The sequence below is a fragment of the Rhinoderma darwinii genome, chromosome 2 (assembly GCF_050947455.1).
Source record: "Rhinoderma darwinii isolate aRhiDar2 chromosome 2, aRhiDar2.hap1, whole genome shotgun sequence".
Lineage (NCBI taxonomy): Eukaryota > Metazoa > Chordata > Amphibia > Anura > Rhinodermatidae > Rhinoderma > Rhinoderma darwinii.
The window spans coordinates 183,806-201,685 of NC_134688.1; the positions used below are offsets into that span (position 1 = coordinate 183,806).

Consider the following 17,880-nt stretch of genomic DNA (forward strand, 5'->3'; position numbering starts at 1 on the left):
GAACTGTTGGGGTGGGGGATATTTCCCAGTTGCTCGGAGTACACTGTATATAGTAGCCGTGGTGTGGAGCCCCCCGCGCAGCGTGCACACCTCCACTGAGGCCATTATTGATGTCTTGTCTTCCTCCTCTTTTCTCTCTCGTCCTCCATGTTCCATCCCAGGTGTTTGACAGCTCCGGCTCATTTCTGTCCTATATTAACACCATGGCTGACCCCCTGTATGGCCCTCAAGGGCTGGCGCTCACCTCTGATGGTCATGTGGTGGTTGCTGACTCGGGAAACCATTGCTTCAAGGTCTACAGGTATCTGCAGTGATGTTGTTGGGACAGGAGGCTCGATGGGCACAGCTGTCCGTGCCGTGTACATGACGTCTGCCCGCTCTCTGTTTATTCATCCTGAAGTGGTGTTTCCTTGTCCATTCTAAGCCGCCAGTGCCAACTCCATGTCCTAGTGCCAGCCGCTGCGGTGCCCTTCTGTGTTCTGCCAAACGACTTCTGCTCCGCACAATTGACGTCTGTCGCCCTCTGTCCCCACCTCCAGCTTCCTTCTGTCCTCTCCCGGAGTTCTACCTGCTCCTTTATCTCCCCGTGCGCCTGCTCTAATCTCCCCTGAGAACGCTGTGCTATGGACGCTGCTAAATGTTTACTACGTGTAAGAGGATCGTGGACGAGCCGTTGTTTACAGGCGTCTCCTACGAGCCGAGGGATGGGCCTCTTAGATGAAAGACTGGTGGAATTTATCTGCACCATGTGGCTGATGACAATGATGGTTGCTCTCTGAAATTTGCACTGATAATTACATGTTATGATGGGAGTCGATGTGACGAGCGGTTCCCAGACACTACAGTCAGTGGCCACGTTATAGGCAGAGCCCGTACCCCGTGTCTGCCAGTAGTATGTGCTCCGGATGTGTGGATTTCCACCTTACAGGACACATGGCTCGACGCTCTAGAGGTGGCCACAAGAATGCAGGAGGAGAAAGGTAAACAGGGTCCCAACCGGTTACAGGGTTTCCCAGCATGCAGTTGTACATGGCGGCATCCTGCCATAGAGCAGATGACAGGGCCCGGTCCAGGTCTGATTCAGATAGCGCTGCATTGCCTGGCACAGCCCATTCTCTGCCACCTCCTGGTATCCTCCATGTGTACCCTGCTCCTCATCCTTCTACTGAATACGCAGCAGCCTTTCATGGGCGCTGTAGTAGACACAGTCGGCTAAATACTGGGGGCAGCGCCCATGTCCATGAGGTTATGGAATCTGCGGTAATAACGCCTGTGTGACTGCGCCCTGAGACTAGACCCGGGTGACATCCGGAACTATTTTTCTGTATGTTGTCATTTTCGTTGTCATTTCATCAGCCGTGTTCCGCGGTGTAGACCCTGCCGGGCTAATGGTTTAATGGCTTACCTCGTGCCAAATACTGCAGAGCTGGTGGCAGTCCAGCATGGCTGCCATATGTCTCCACCTTCTGCTCTTCTCCCAGTCCTGCCCCACGATCCTGAGGCTGCTGGAGAAAGTGTGTCAGTGTTTGGGGGTTTTGCCATCTGCATTTCATTTTTTTTTTTTATTATTCTAAATTTTTATTTTTAAATGTTCATTGTATTTGTATTTTGTTTTTTACATTTGTTTTCTACGCACTGAATGTAACTGCTTCTCGCCATGTCACAAGCACGTAAAACCATCAACCCCAGTGGCCGAGCCGGTGAGGATACAATATGGTTACCAGTAAGTGACGGGGTGCGGGGTGAAGGATGGCTGAACGAGGGTCTGAGGCCACAGGACGGTGGGCACAATGAAGAGCGGATGTGTCCAGGGGTGAAGGATGGCTGAACCAGGGTCTGAGGCAGCAGGACGGTGGGCACAATGAAGAGCGGATGTGTCCAGGGGTGAAGGATGGCTGAACCAGGGTCTGAGGCAGCAGGACGGTGGGCACAATGAAGAGCGGATGTGTCCAGGGGTGAAGGATGGCTGAACCAGGGTCTGAGGCAGCAGGACGGGGGGCGCAATGAAGAGCGGATGTGTCCAGGGGTGAAGGATGGCTGAACCAGGGTCTGAGGCAGCAGGACGGGGGGCGCAATGAAGAGCGGATGTGTCCAGGGGTGAAGGATGGCTGAACCAGGGTCTGAGGCAGCAGGACGGGGGGCGCAATGAAGAGTGGATGTGTCCAGGGGTGAAGGATGGCTGAACCAGGGTCTGAGGCAGCAGGACGGGGGGCGCAATGAAGAGCGGATGTGTCCAGGGGTGAAGGATGGCTGAACCAGGGTCTGAGGCAGCAGGACGGTGGGCACAATGAAGAGCGGATGTGTCCAGGGGTGAAGGATGGCTGAACCAGGGTCTGAGGCAGCAGGACGGGGGGCGCAATGAAGAGTGGATGTGTCCAGGGGTGAAGGATGGCTGAACCAGGGTCTGAGGCAGCAGGACGGGGGGCGCAATGAAGAGCGGATGTGTCCAGGGGTGAAGGATGGCTGAACCAGGGTCTGAGGCAGCAGGACGGGGGGCGCAATGAAGAGCGGATGTGTCCAGGGGTGAAGGATGGCTGAACCAGGGTCTGAGGCAGCAGGACGGTGGGCACAATGAAGAGCGGATGTGTCCAGGGGTGAAGGATGGCTGAACCAGGGTCTGAGGCAGCAGGACGGTGGGCACAATGAAGAGCGGATGTGTCCAGGGGTGAAGGATGGCTGAACCAGGGTCTGAGGCAGCAGGACGGGGGGCGCAATGAAGAGTGGATGTGTCCAGGGGTGAAGGATGGCTGAACCAGGGTCTGAGGCAGCAGGACGGGGGGCGCAATGAAGAGCGGATGTGTCCAGGGGTGAAGGATGGCTGAACCAGGGTCTGAGGCAGCAGGACGGGGGGCGCAATGAAGAGCGGATGTGTCCAGGGGTGAAGGATGGCTGAACCAGGGTCTGAGGCAGCAGGACGGGGGGTGCAATGAAGAGCGGATGTGTCCAGGGGTGAAGGATGGCTGAACCAGGGTCTGAGGCAGCAGGACGGGCGCAATGAAGAGCGGATGTGTCCAGGGGTGAAGGATGGCTGAACCAGGGTCTGAGGCAGCAGGACGGGGGGGGGGGGGCAATGAAGAGCTGATGTGTCCAGGGGTGAAGGAATCTGCAGGACGCATGGCATAAAACATGGCAGGAATGATTATTAGTGGGCAATGTGCAGATGTAGCAGAGCTGAATGTCGTCATACTCTATATGGCTATGCATTGCTTGTCCATTGTGTAAGTAGGGATAATGCGGTAGATGTTACGTGCAGTCCCATGTAACACAATACCCAATACGTGGTGATATCAATGTCAGATGACAACTTCCGCTCTGCTCCAATATGCTGCTTTACAGGTGGAGTGTGAGTGAATGAAGCTACATCTCTGCGATGGGGTCATCTGTGAGGAGGGGTTTCCTGCTTTCTCTTGATGGATCTGATCCTGTTTCGGCTCAGACCGGCCGTTGACAAGTAGCGGTCACTCGTCTGGTTTCTTACAGTTATTATCAAATCTAGATGCTAAAACAATATCCTGTAAGACTGGATTCAGACGAGCATGTTCGGTCCGTAATGGACGGACGTATTTCGGCCGCAAGTCCCGGACCGAACACACTGCAGGGAGCCGGGCTCCTAGCATCATACTTATGTACGACGCTAGGAGTCCCTGCCTCTCCGGGGAACTACTGTCCCGTACTGAAAACATTATTACAGCGAGGCAGGGACTCCTAGCATTGTACATAACTATGATGATAGGAGCCCGGCTCCCTGCACTGAGTTCAGTCCGGGACTTGGGGCCGGAATACGTCCGTCCATTACGGACATAATGTGCTCGTGTGAATCCAGCCTAAGTGTTACCCCCCCCCCCCCCCCACACACACCTGCTGCTGCGATCAGAGTACGAGCGCCGATTGACCCGACTACCAACTCTACAAACCCCAAGTGTCTGCTCGTGGAGAGGGAGCCCTGAGGTCGTGGTCTGCGCTGCGCGGCGGCACTTTTATGGCGCAGTCTTATGTTCCATTCGTGTTTTAGCTTCATATTTACTGCAAAGATAACAAACCAGGATGGGAATTAGTCGGGGGGAAAGCAGGAACCCCTCCCCCACAGCAGCCATGTCTTACTCTCCTGGGATGTGGCGCAGCTCTGGGCCTCGTTCACACTTGTGCGCTTCGGTCAGTATTTTGCATCAGTATTTGGAAGCTAAAACCAGGAGTGGGAAATAAACAGGGAAGACGAGGAATGGAAGACTTGTTCGTTTTCTGTGTTTAGGATCCACTGGCTACTAAATCCTGAATAAAATACGGCTATGTGAATGAGGCCAACGCCGCAGTGACTCGTCCCGAATGTTGTGCGTTTGATGTGGCAGTGTGTAGGATTGTAGAAGTCCCATCATACAATGCGGCAGAGAATTGCGCACTTTTCAGGGCCTGCGGCCGGGTCCATCACAGCAATAGAAGCCGCTCCAGCCACATTGACCACAACTGCCTCCATAACGGACCACAGCCACCAATCACAGCAGAGCCCGCCTCTATTACTGGTTCTGCCACGCCTCTTTGGTATGTATCCGCTCCTGTGGTCACAGACATTAGAGTGTAAGCTCAGGGGCCCAGGATCAAGGTTGCAGGACCAGGTGTGCATGAGTGAGATGGTGGGGGTGATTGTACAGGGTGACGCTGGGACCTGTGGCTCTATTGTATGGTCCTGACTATTGGACCTTTGTATTATACACCTTGGATGAAGACAGGATTGAACAGCTCGCTGCAAATAAACCCTCTCTCACCGTGCTCCTCTGGTCACTTCTTGTCTGAAATGTACAATACTCGCAGGTGTGTGCTCTGCTACAGTGCATTGTGGGAAATGTAGTGCTTCTCGGACGCAGTAAAAAAAATAACAAATTGCAGCACAAAACTTGATCACAGATCCAAAGGGCAGCAACAGAATTGTGAGCGCAGCTCCGGATGGGACTTGAGATCAGCACAAGATACGTTAATGTGTTACCCAAGTCACAACCACAAAGTTTTATTTAGCTGAATGGTATTGGCACCCAAATCCTGCCGCTGAAACCACGGAGCGGAGTCACTCTATATAGTATAGGAAATGTACTCCACCTGCAGAAGGTGATTGTACAATGATGACTACTCCCTGCAGGATCCTGAGAGGACCTCAATGATGTTACATGGAGTAAATCCCTAATTTTTGTGTCCGTTCAGCCTCTGGTTCATCATTTTTACCAGATTATCCGCCGTGCACCTGACTACTGTGTAGTCGGATCGGTAATTAACGTACGGCTGACACAGTTACAGGTCATGGATATCGCAGCTGCTTAAAAGAGTTTTCCCACAATTAATATGTATCACATATCCGCAGCGTAGGAGATAAATGTATGATCGCTGGGACCCCCACTGACCTCTAGAACGGGAGTCCTGACCCTGTTTCTCCTTACTGCATGATGACAGTGCGGTATTTGTAATGGAGCGGCGGTCGCGCACGAACGTTGCCAAATTCAATGTCTAATGGGCCGACAAAAACAGCCAAGTAAAGCACCCGGCTGTTTCCATCATTCCCACAGTCTGTGAATTGAGCGGCAGCTCCTACGTGCGACTGCTCCTCCATTCAAAATCCTCACTGCGATGGTGTGGTGCGGAAGAATGTGGATCGGGATCCCCATTCTAGAGACGGGTGGGGCCTCCAGCGATCATACATTTGTCCTGTGGGTATGTGATAAATGTTCATTGTGGGAAAATCCCTTTAATGCTTCTGGAACACATAAACACCAGGAGGGGCATCTGTCACCCACCTGCACCACTTTTCTGGTGTAACTTGCTGCAAATTTCTGTCTAAAATATCTTAAAATATATTTATCAATCATTTGCGCCTTTTCCCCTTTTAGTTTTGCATTGTCCTGATCACTTTTCAGTTTGACAAATAAATCTGGCCCGGTCACCTGTCAGTGTTCTTATTATCTGCTAGATCTGCCCCGGTCACCTGTAAGTGTTGCTAGCTCTGCCCCGGTCACCTGTAAGTGTTATCTGCTCGATCTGCCCAGGTCACCTGTAAGTGTTATTATCTGCTGGATCTACTCCGGTCACCTGTAAGTGTTATTATTATCTGCTCGATCTGCCCCATTCACCTGTAAAAGTGTTAGTACACTCCTCAACATTTAAATTACAACACCCAAGAAGGACAAGCTTTAAGGTTCCGTAAATCGACGAAGTAGCCGGTGTCACTAAGATCTGCAAATAATGACATTTTCAAGAACCTCGCTCCAATATGTGGAATGTGGGGGCATAAAACCCAGATTCAAAGCAAAGTTCTTTTAGCCACATGAAACCTCAAAAATCGGATCGCGTGGTGTGGGATGATTGTGCGATGCCTCCTGCTCAACGTGCCAGTTATCGCTACTTGTCACAAATTGAGAGGGACAGAATCCTTGACCTGAGGTACCTTGGTTTATCACTCCGGCAGATCACTGGGCACCTAGACCGAGATGTCAGCACTGCTCGACATTGTGTGTCCCGGAGGTTGGGAGAACAACAACGAACGGGAATGACAGCAAGAGGTGCGCGGAGGCAAACCTCTGCACAGACGGATCGTCTGATTGGAAGAATGATTCACGTACTGATCCATTCTGTACTGCAAGTGAAATTGGATGTCACATCCCAAGCCTAGGGCGGCAACCAGTTTCCACATAAACCATCAGAAGGTGTTTACACGATACTGGGCTATGAGCCAGACGACCAGCTACAGGTGTTCCATTGACCACATGTCACCACTCTCAAACGCTATCATGGTGCACGGCAATGAAGGCTGGAAAGGAGGTCTATTGTAATGTCTGTGTTAGCTGACCAAGAACTCCTTCCATCCAGTCGACGACCTTCTCTCCAGAGATATCTGCACATGTGGCAGTCCTGTTCCACATTGACAACCAGGGTGCGCTCAGTCCAGACAAGGAGCCAGGTCGCACGCAGGTGGGAGATTGAGCTGATTGCCCCCAGAGCACCCTGTACTATAAGAAGAACCCAGCCCCTTCCTGCTATGCCTGAGCCTTGTTGCCGTTATCCTAGTATGTGTATGCAAATGGTCTAAGTGTTTTCCAGTGTTCCCCGTTCCTGTATTCTGTGCTATCCTGGTCAAGTACCGTGTTGAGCAGAAGTCGGTCTGTGCTTTGTGCCACGCCTGGCGCCTGCCTGCTGCCTAGTCCCAGCCGAGTCTATCTTCTGTCTGAGCTACCACAGGTACACTATACGAACTATAGACTGTGTCCTGTTGGCCAGCTGCCATACCGTCAAGGCGGTACAGCCCAGTGGGTCCACATACCCAACGTTACATTAGGCTCAGGCCATGGATCCCACTGGTCAAGACCATGACGACGTCACAGGAGATGCGGGCGAATATGCTAGACCTCCAGTCTCGACACGACCAACTCCTCCAGGCATTGAACATTATTGCACGTTGGCTGAAGGTGCAAGCGGTCGTTCCTCCTACTACACCTCCTGGCAGTACTGATCCTCCGACTACACCTCCTGGAAGTGCTGATCCCCGATTTTCTTTGCCACTTCCTGACTGCTATGATGGAGACGTGAGGACCTGCCGTGGATGTTTGAACCAGTGCTAGATCCACTTTAGCCTGTATTCAAGGGCATTCTCATCTGATGGCGTAAGGGTCGCGTTCATCATCTCACGGGCAGGGCCCTTGCATGGACGAACCCTATCTGGGAGAGACAAGGACCAGAGATCCGTGACTTCCAAGGGTTCCTACGGACATTTCGCACAGTGTTTGAGGAGCCTGGACGAGTCTCGTCTGCAGCCGCCTCCTTTCTGAAACTATGCCAGGGAGACACCTCCGTGGGCGGGTACACAATCCACTTCCGCACCCTGGCGGGATAACTGTTGTGGAACAATGAGGCCCTGGTGGCTACATTCTGGCAGGGACTGTCCTAGGATTAAGGACGAGCTGGCCGCCCGAGATCTAGCCTGGATGCCATCATCCTTCTGGCCGCCCGGATTGATATAAGGATCCGAGAATGGTTCCAATAAGCTCCATGTGGAGTTGTTCAGATAGCACTAGTTTTTCTCAGGTGCTCAGAATAGGGTCCCAACCCAGTTGAAGGAATGGGAAGAATTGTATTCAGCACACTTTTGGATTAGGTAAAGTGAATTTTATTTAGATTTATTTTTTTTTATCGTGTTGCCAGTGGCTATATGTGCAATGTTTCGGTCGTTAGACCTTCATCGGGCACTAGAGAGACATATACATGTAATTTAGTACAATTTAAATAGATACCATAAGCGAATACAGGATGTATAGTATTAAACACCAAGGCAACGGGCGGGAGACCGGACTGGAGGAAGCAGGAAGTTGTCGGTAAGTATGAAAGTCTTTTATTTTTATTTTTTACAGGTTTATACTGATCGGTAGTCACTGTCCAGGGTGCTGAAAGAGTTACTGCCGATCAGTTAACTCTTTCAGCTCCCTGGACAGTGACTATTTACTGACGTCGCTTAGCAACGCTGCCGTAATGACGGGTGCACACATGTAGCCACCCGTCATTACGAGAGCTCCATAGACTTCTATGGACTGTCCGTGCCGTTATTACGGCCTGAAATAGGACATGTTCTATCTTTTTCAACGGCACGGGCACCTTCCCGTGAGAAAACGGGAAGGCACCCGTCGCCAATAGAAGTCTATGAGCCCGTTATTAGGGGTCGTAATCACGACCCGTAATAACGGGAGTTTTTACGGTCGTGTGCATGAGGCCTAAGTTGTAGTTTAGGAAGCATGTAGACGATGCAACACATAGTGTGTAGTAGGACATAGTAACATATCAGGCAGAAAAATGAACAAGGAGGCAGCACTTCCAAAATGTAGAAAAACCTTAATTCACCCATGCAACGTTTCAATCCCTCAGGATCTTTCTCAAGCATGCTTGAGAAAGATCCTGAGGGATTGAAACATTGCATGGGTGAATTAAGGTTTTTCTACATTTTGGAAGTGCTGCCTCCTTGTCCATTTTTCTGCTTGATATTGAGGACCTTGGACCAGGTTCTGAAGAGGCGTGCACCCTCCTGGCGGTTCGGTGCTGTGGTAACTCCACTTTTTATAGTAACATATCAATCTGTCATAATATAATATATTGGTGAAACCTACAGGGTGTCCATTAGGGTAAAGGGCTGGATAGTCTTAAGTATGGTGAATGCTAAAAAGATCAATCATACCAACAGCATGACATAATGACAAGCAGGACATACATGCCCCAGTCCTGGACTGGAATTCTGGAGAGGTTCTCCGGTGGGGTCCCGAGTGTCTCAACCGCTGCCTGGTACAGATTAGTTTGGCTCCGTCTCCTCTGCCTCAGTCCTTGGCAGGATTGCCTGGTCATTATTCTGCATTCTCCAATGTCTTCAGCAAGAAAGAGGCGGAGTCGTTGCCCCCACTCCGGGAGTATGACTGTCCTATCGACCTAGTTCCTGGTGCATCCCTTCCCCGTGGTAGGGTATATCCTCTCCGTGCCAGACACTCTGTCCATGTCCACCTATGTGAAAGAGAACTTGGAGAGGGTATTCTTACGGAAATCTTCCTCCCCGGCAGGAGCCGGGTTCTTCGTCGAGAAAAAGGATGGTTCCCTGCATCCACTAACGAGGTCTCAACCAGATCACGTTAAAAAGAAATCTGTATCCGTTGCCTTTGATTTCTGAACTGTTTCATCGCATACGTGGAGCTAAGATTTTTTCAAAGCTAGACCGGCGTGGGGCTTACAACCTAATCCGGATTCGCGAGGGTGACAAATGGAAGACGGCATTTAACACCTGTGAGGGACACTATGAATATCTAGTAATGCCATTCGGTCTGTGTAATGCTCCTGCGGTCTTCCAGGAGTTCATTAATGACATCTTCCGTGACCTCTATGTATGTGTTGTAGTCTATCTTGATTTTTTCTCCAGATCCAATGACTCATCGGAGGCATGTCCGTCAAGTTTTGCTTAGGTTAAAAGAGAATAGTCTGTATGCCAAGTTGTAGAAGTGCGTGTTTGACAAAGATGCTCTACCCTTCCTGGGCTACTTCATCTGGAATCAAGGTCTCAAGGTGGATCCTGAAAAGGTGAAGGCCGTCCTGGAATGACCACGCCCTCAAGGCTTGAGGGCCATACAGCGCTTCCTGAGATTCGCCAATTTCTACAGACCGTTCATTCCAAACATTTCCTCACTGACATCTCGTATCTCTAACCTCACAAAGAAAGGCATGAACGCCAGGGTGTGGACTCCAGAGATGGAAGCCGCATTTAATAGCCTGAAGAGTGCCTTCGCGTCAGCCTCGATCCCCCATCATCCAGATGTTTCTCAACAGTTCTCATTGGAGGTGGATGCCTCCTCTGTCAGTGCTGGTGCACTCCTGTTCCAGAGAGGTTCCAAGGGCAAGTCAATGGTATGTGCTATTACTCTAAGCTCTTCTCTTGCGCAGAACGCAATTACTCGATTGAGGATCGGGAGTTACTGGCCATCAAATTGGCTCTGGAGGCGTGGAGACATTTAGAGGGTACAGCTCATCCCATCCTGATATTTACGGACCACAAGAACCTCACTTATCTCCAGACGGCCCAACGACTGAACCCCCGTCAGGCCAGGTGATCGCTGTTCTTTGCCCGGTTCCAGTTTGAGCTCCACTACCGTCCGGCCGACAAGAATGTGAGGGCCGATGCCTTGTCCAAGTCGACACTATGGAGTCTCCACAGAATATTATTAACCCATCCTACATCATCCCTGTCAACCATCTGCAAGTTAGAGACCTTCCCCCGGGGAGGACTTTTGTGCATCTGGCAGACAGAAGAAGAATCCTCCACTGGGGAGGATAGTTCCAAATTGGCAGGTCACGCGGGTGTCCGTAAGACCCGAGACCTGATCGCTCATCCGTTCTGGTGACCCACGCTGCCCAAAGACATCACAGACGTTGTTTCCTCCTGCACGGTGTGCGCAGCAAATAAAGTTGCCCACTCCAAACCGGCAGGCCTGCTCCAGCCGTTGCCCGATGCCCCCTGGCAACATATTGCTATGGACTTTGTCACTGACCTGCCTCTCTCTCTGCCGGATGCAGTACTGTCTGGGTGGTGGTGGACCGATTTTCGAAGATGGCTCACTTCGTTCCGCTGACCGGTCTACCTTCTGCATCTCGACTGGCCGCTCTTGTCATCCAACAAATCTTCTGCCTGCACGGCTTGCCGCGGCATATTGTGTCAGATCGGGGGGTTCAGTTCACCTCAAGGTTCTGGAGAGCACTCTGCGGACTCCTCGGTATGAAGTTGGACTTTTCCCTCAGTCCAATGGTCAAGTCGAGAGGATCAACCAAATCATGGAGAACTACTTACGACACTTCATCTCCATGCAGCATGATGACTGGGTGCAGCCTCTTCCTTGGGCCGAGATCTCGTATAATAATCATACTAGCGAGCCCACAAGAAATACACCGTTCTTCATAGTTTACGGCCAACACGCACGACTCCCTCTCCCTGTGTCTATTATGGCCAAAGTGCCCGCAGCAGATTCTGCTTTTAGGAAATTCCTGCAGATCTGGCAGCAGACCTGATCCTCCATTCTGCTGGCGATGGACCACATGAAACGTAAGGCAGATACAAGGAGAAAAGAACCTCCCCAGTTTTCTCCAGGTATCAAGGTCTGGCTGTCCTCCAGAAATATCCGGCTGAGGATGCCATCTTACAAGTTTGCTCCCAGGTTCCTCGGACCCTTCGAGATCTTAGAACAGATTAACCCGGTCTCCTACAAGCTTCAGCTGCCTCCTACCCTCCGGGTCCCCAACTCCCGGGACACCAAAAAAGTAAGAGGAAGAACCTTTTATTTAGTAGATTGGAGGGGGTTTGGTCCAGAAGAGAGGTCCTGGGAGCCAGAGGAGAATCTCAATGCTCCTACCCTCATTAAGAAGATTCTCGTTCTAGCCCCAAGAGGAGGGGGCATACTGTAACGTCTGTGGTCGCTAACCACAAACTCCTTCCAACCAGTCGATGCCCTTCTCTCCAGAGATGTCTGCACATGTGGCCAGCCTGTTCCACAGTGACCACCAGGGTGTAATCGCGAGCTCAGTCCAGTCAAGGAGCCAGGTCGCACACAGGTGGGAGATTGAGCTGATTGCTCACAGAGCACCCTGGACTATAAGAAGGGCCCAGCCCCTTCCTGCCATGCCTGAGCCTTGTCGTTATCCTAGTGTGTCTATGCAAATGGTCTCCTAAGTGTTTTCCAGTTCCCAGTGTTCCCCGTTCCTGCTACCTGTAACCTGTATCCCGTGCTATCCTGGTCAAGTGCCATGTTGAGCTGAAGTCGTGCTATGCTGTGTACCACGCCTGTCCTGCTGTGCCACGCCTGACTTCTGTCTAGTCCCAGCCGAACCTGTCTTGCTACTGTCTGAGCTACCACAGGTACACTATACGAACTATTGACTGACCTGTTGGCCAGCTGCCATACCGACAAGGCGGTACGGCCCATTGGGTCCACACACCCAACGTGACATCTATCCTCTTTAGCGATGAGTTCCGCTTTTTTCTTAGATGCAATGATAGGCGGAGATTGGTCTGTAGACCATGTGGGCAACGCCATGAAGAGGCCTTCACACGGAAATGTCACACCGGTCCTACTCCTGGGATTATGGCGTGAGGTGGCATCATTTTCAGTAGCCCAACCCCTTCTAGTCTTCGTTTCAGGTACACTAAGGCCCCATGCACACGACCGTAAAATTCCCCATAATTACAGACCATAATTATGGGCCCATTAATTTCTATGACCGACAGACCCCTTCCCGTATGTCTCTGGGAGGGTGTCCGTGCCGTAGAAACCTGCTGAAAAATATAGGCCATGTCCTATTTTTTTATTTTACGGACCGTGCTCCTATACTTTATAATGGGAGCACAGCCTGTAAAAATGGCCGGCTGCCCGCTTCCGTCCACGTAATTATGGGTCGTAATTACGGGCACGGTATTGTGCATGGAGCCTAACCGCTCGGCTTTACCTTGATTTGGTCATGGAACCGGTGGTACGGCCATTTCTCCAAAGTGTTCCAGAAGCGGTTTTCCAACAGGACAATGCCAGGCCACATGTTGCTCGTGCTACTGTGAGCAGCCTGTGTGGCTTAACATGGCCTGCAGCGTCTCCGGACTTGTCTCCCATCGAGTAGATCTGGGACGTCATTGATCGGCAATTGCAAAGGAAGCGAACAGCAGCCAATCTTGATTATTTGTGAGCCCGTGCATTCAGCGTGGCATAACATTCCTCAGAAAAACATTAATAACCTTATTGATAGCTGCCAAGAAGTGGAAGTGCGGGGATTTCTGTGCATGGCACCAATACTCCATACTGAATAAATCAAGATGTTTGGAATACTTTGTTTCCATTTTTTTTTATCATGTGCATATCATTAACATGTCATTAACACATCTACCCATCCTGTGATTTCCACAATTCCGAAACTTTTCCTTCGTGGTGTTGCAATTTCAACGTTGAGAAGTGTATTATCTGCTAGATCTGCCCCGGTCACCTGTAAGTTTTATTATTATCTGCTAGATCTGCCCGGTCAAGTGTAAGTGCTATTATTATCTATGAAATCTGTCCTGGTCACCTGTAAGTGGTATTAACTACGAGATCTGCCCCGGTCACCTGTAAGTGCGATGATCATTTGTGCTAGATCTGCCGCGGTCACCTGTAAGTGTTATTATTATCTGCTAGATCTGCCCCGGTCACCTGTAAGTTTTATCATTATCTACAAGATCTGTCTTGGTCACCTGTAAGTGCTATTATTATCTGCTAGATCTGCCCTGGTCACCTGTAAGTATTCTTGTCTGATAGATCTGCCCCGGTCACGTGTAAGTTCTATTATTATCTACGAGATCTGTCCTGATCACCTGTAAGTGTTATTATCTGCTGGATCTGCGCCGATCAACTGTAGGTGTTATTATTGTGAAGCGGTAGACACATAACCTACAAAGCAAAACTTCCAAGTGCTAAAGCTTGTGGCGTGTTAATCGCCTATTCCCTTATGTCCTGCAGCAGCACAAGAATGTGGTATCTCTGCCCCTGTGAACTAGTAGGACAGATGGAATGTTTAATTTAATCAAACTAATCAACTAGAGTCACCTCCCTACATAAGGATGTGTCGCCCCTCCTACCATGTGGTTTTTTTCGGTCCCGTGGTCTTGTATCGATGGTGTGCTGCTTGTTTGCTTTGTGTTACTGGTTTTATGTTATGCTGGACATTCATGGGAGATGTACAGGGGGGGGGGGTGCTTTAACCCTCTGCAAGCTGGAGACTGCTGCTGTAACCTGCTATTAGGGTTTAGCTGTCGTTACAATAAAATGCACCTTACACTTTTTTCTCCCTCTAGGAAGCGGAGGGCAGAAGTTCCCGGAGAGTTCAGCGTTTCTTAAATAAGAGTCTTTGAGAAGGTTTAGTATGGGGAGCTGTCCTCTTCCGTCCGTTCACGTCTGCGTTTAGTCTGAACACATTGCTGCACGGCCTCATTGAGCGCAGCTATTGCTTTGTAGAACTAATTATTTCTTAGACGCCTTCACCATGTTCTGGCGACAGAGATTGGAGGAGACTCATCAGAAGCAGCCGCCTGCTAGAGAAGGAGCAATGTACTCAGACGTATTGGAGCGTGTCCGCCGCGTAGGACATTGGAGCGTGTTCGCCGCGTAACACGTATTGGAGCTTGTCCGCCGTGTAACACGTATTGGAGCGTGTCCGCCACGTACATATTGAAGCGTGTCCGGCGCGTAACGCGTATTGGAGCGTGTCCGCCGTGTAACGCGTATTGGAGCGTGTCCGCCGCGTAACGCGTATTGGAGCGTGTCCGCCGCGTAACGCGTATTGGAGCGTGTCCGCCGCGTAACGCGTATTGGAGCGTGTCCGCCGCGTAACGCGTATTGGAGCGTGTCCGCCGCATAACGCGTATTGGAGCGTGTCCGCCGCGTAAAACGTATTGGAGCGTGTCCGCCGCGTAGGACATTGGAGCGTGTTCGCCGCGTAACACGTATTGGAGCGTGTCCGCCGTGTAACACGTATTGGAGCGTGTCCGCCGCGTACATATTGAAGCGTGTCCGCCGCGTAACGCGTATTGGAGCGTGTCCGCCGCGTAACGCGTATTGGAGCGTGTCCGCCGCGTAACGCGTATTGGAGCGTGTCCGCCGCGTAACGCGTATTGGAGCGTGTCCGCCGCGTAACGCGTATTGGAGCGTGTCCGCCGCGTAACGCGTATTGGAGCGTGTCCGCCGCGTAACGGAGCGTGTCCGCCGCGTAACGCGTATTGGAGCGTGTCCGCCGCGTAACGCGTATTGGAGCGTGTCCGCCGCGTAAAACGTATTGGAGCGTGTCCGCCGCGTAAAGCGTATTGGAGCGTGTCCGCCGCGTAACGCGTATTGGAGCGTGTCCGCCGCGTAGGACGTATTGGAGCGTGTCCGCCGCGTAACGCGTATTGGAGCGTGTCCGCCGCGTAACGCGTATTGGAGCGTGTCCGCCGCGTAACGCGTATTGGAGCGTGTCCGCCGCGTAACGCGTATTGGAGCGTGTCCGCCGCGTAACGCGTATTGGAGCGTGTCCGCCGCGTAACGCGTATTGGAGCGTGTCCGCCGCGCAACGCGTATTGGAGCGTGTCCGCCGCGCAACGCGTATTGGAGCGTGTCCGCCGCGTAACGCGTATTGGAGCGTGTCCGCCGCGTAACGCGTATTGGAGCGTGTCCGCCGCGTAACGCGTATTGGAGCGTGTCCGCCACGTAGGACGTATTGTAGCGTGTCCGCCGCGTAGGACGTATTGTAGCGTGTCCGTCGTGTAACACGTATTGGAGCGTGTCCGCCGCGTAGGACATATTGGAGCGTGTCCGCCGTGTAACACGTATTGGAGCGTGTCCGCTGCGTAGGACGTATTGTAGCGTGTCCGCCGCGTAGGACGTATTGTAGCGTGTCCGTCGTGTAACACGTATTGGAGCGTGTCCGCCGCGTAGGACATATTGGAGCGTGTCCGCCGTGTAACACGTATTGGAGCGTGTCCGCTGCGTAGGACATATTGGAGCGTGTCCGCTGCGTAGGACATATTGGAGCGTGTCCGCCGTGTAACACGTATTGGAGCGTGTCCGCTGCGTAGGACATATTGGAGCGTGTCCGCCGTGTAACACGTATTGGAGCGCGTCCGCTGCGTAGGACATATTGGAGCGTGTCCGCCATGTAACACGGTCCGTGTGCAGCCCCAGCTGTGGGTTAAAGGAAAACAACCTCCAATTCAGAGCACAGTAACAGCAGGGAGTGTGATATTCCCCCGCCTCTAGCTAGGCACCATGGCTCTGTTAGACTAATGTGCCCGCCTGTGTCAGATGACAGAAGCTATGCAGCTTAAGCCCTGGCAAGCACCTATATGGGAGACCGGGGGATATAAGGACCACTCAAAAATCCATACAGAATGGAAGAATTGGGATTCCTTCTTCAGGAAGTTCTAGTGTTGCCAGGGGCAGCGCCTCAAGTCAATTTATCATTCTAATGAAAATTGTGGAAGTCAGGGACCAGGGGAAGTGCTAGTCTTCACCTCGAGGAGGTCTAGGACCTTCTAAGTGGATGAAGCTTTGGAATAAAGCTATGATGGCAGAAGAGGAAACATCTTGAATACGATCCATGTTTCCTTGGATGAGCTACACTTAAGCAGTGAGGTCCTCCAAGATTATATGGCTATCGCCAAGACTGTCTGGTCTATTGTACCTGCGGAGTCAGGTCATATCTTCAAGTGTGTGCCTGAAGGGCCTATGCTGCAGAGCAGGGCCAGTAGCGCGATTCATTATGGGCCACAGGATTGCACAGCATCCTGTTGCTCTCCAGCTGTTGTGGAACTTCAACTCCCAGTGTTTCTTGACAGCCCAAGACTTGTATTTTACTAAAAATAAAAAAGACCTATCCTACAGCTAAGCTAAATATGGTGGGCTAAGCTGTAGGCATCTGCTCTCGTCAGATCACAGAAGTTGCTCACCTTGAATCCTCAGAAGTACCAGCATGGGAGAGCTGGCTGGGAATCTGTGCCTCGTTTCATTGACTTCTGGAAATCTTCTGGACTCACCAAAAATGGATTCTAACAGATCCAATGTAATATAAATGCCGAGTTACATGTGATGATATCGTCAATTTGACCCCTGACTACCTGGGTGATACTATCCTAACAGGTGTTTGTCAGACAGAACTATGGCCCTATCCACCACTGGCAGACTGTCTCTCTGGCTTAAACTCTGAGTCGCAGTTAATGCTTTGAAGTAGAGTATCTGGGAGTCAATAGACTTTTAGGGTCCGAGCTGACAAAGTTTAAAGAGCTTCTCTAAGAAGAAGGTAGAATCATTACCGCAGTCTGTTCAGGAAGTTTCACCATGAAACTTCCTCTGACGTAACAGAAGTCAATACCGAGGCCGACCAAGGTTCCCATATCCCCATACAAAGTTAATCCGGATTCCACTTCTGACACCAGAAAGACTAAACTGACACCGGATCCCTTCCTGTAGGGGGCACATCCAACGCTCTTCTGAAGCTGGTAAGGTATAACCCTTCCTACGGTTGAAGATCAGGTAGTCCGACTATTCAATACGCTTTCTCTGGAAGCTATTCCCGTACTGCTCCGTTACATCAGGTCATCCTTGAAGTCTCCATTCTACAGTTCCTAGAAGGAAAGGTATCGACCTCCGATTCTTCAGAAAGAAGAAAAGTCAAATAGAAGACAATTACATCCATGGAAATGAGATGTCATGGCCTTCCTTGTCTTGAAGGATGCATACCTTCGTATAGAGATTTTCTGAGAGGCAGAACAAATGACAAAGAACAGCTGTATAGATACAAGGCAGGGTCAAGCTCCCTGCAATTCACAGCTCTTCTGTTCAAGAT

At 51.1% G+C, this 17,880-nt stretch overlaps 1 protein-coding gene across 1 annotated transcript in view; it reads left to right on the plus strand.

Annotated features, from left to right (window-relative positions):
* TRIM3 (tripartite motif containing 3) overlaps nucleotides 1–4,764 on the plus strand; it is an 80,679-nt gene extending 75,915 nt beyond the window's left edge. Inside the window, exon 12 of the mRNA XM_075851265.1 lies at nucleotides 162–4,764. Within this exon, the coding sequence (XP_075707380.1) occupies nucleotides 162–314 (153 nt within the window). The 3' untranslated portion in view covers nucleotides 315–4,764. The remainder of the gene's footprint in view (nucleotides 1–161) is intronic.
* The last annotated feature ends 13,116 nt before the right edge of the window (nucleotides 4,765–17,880 follow it).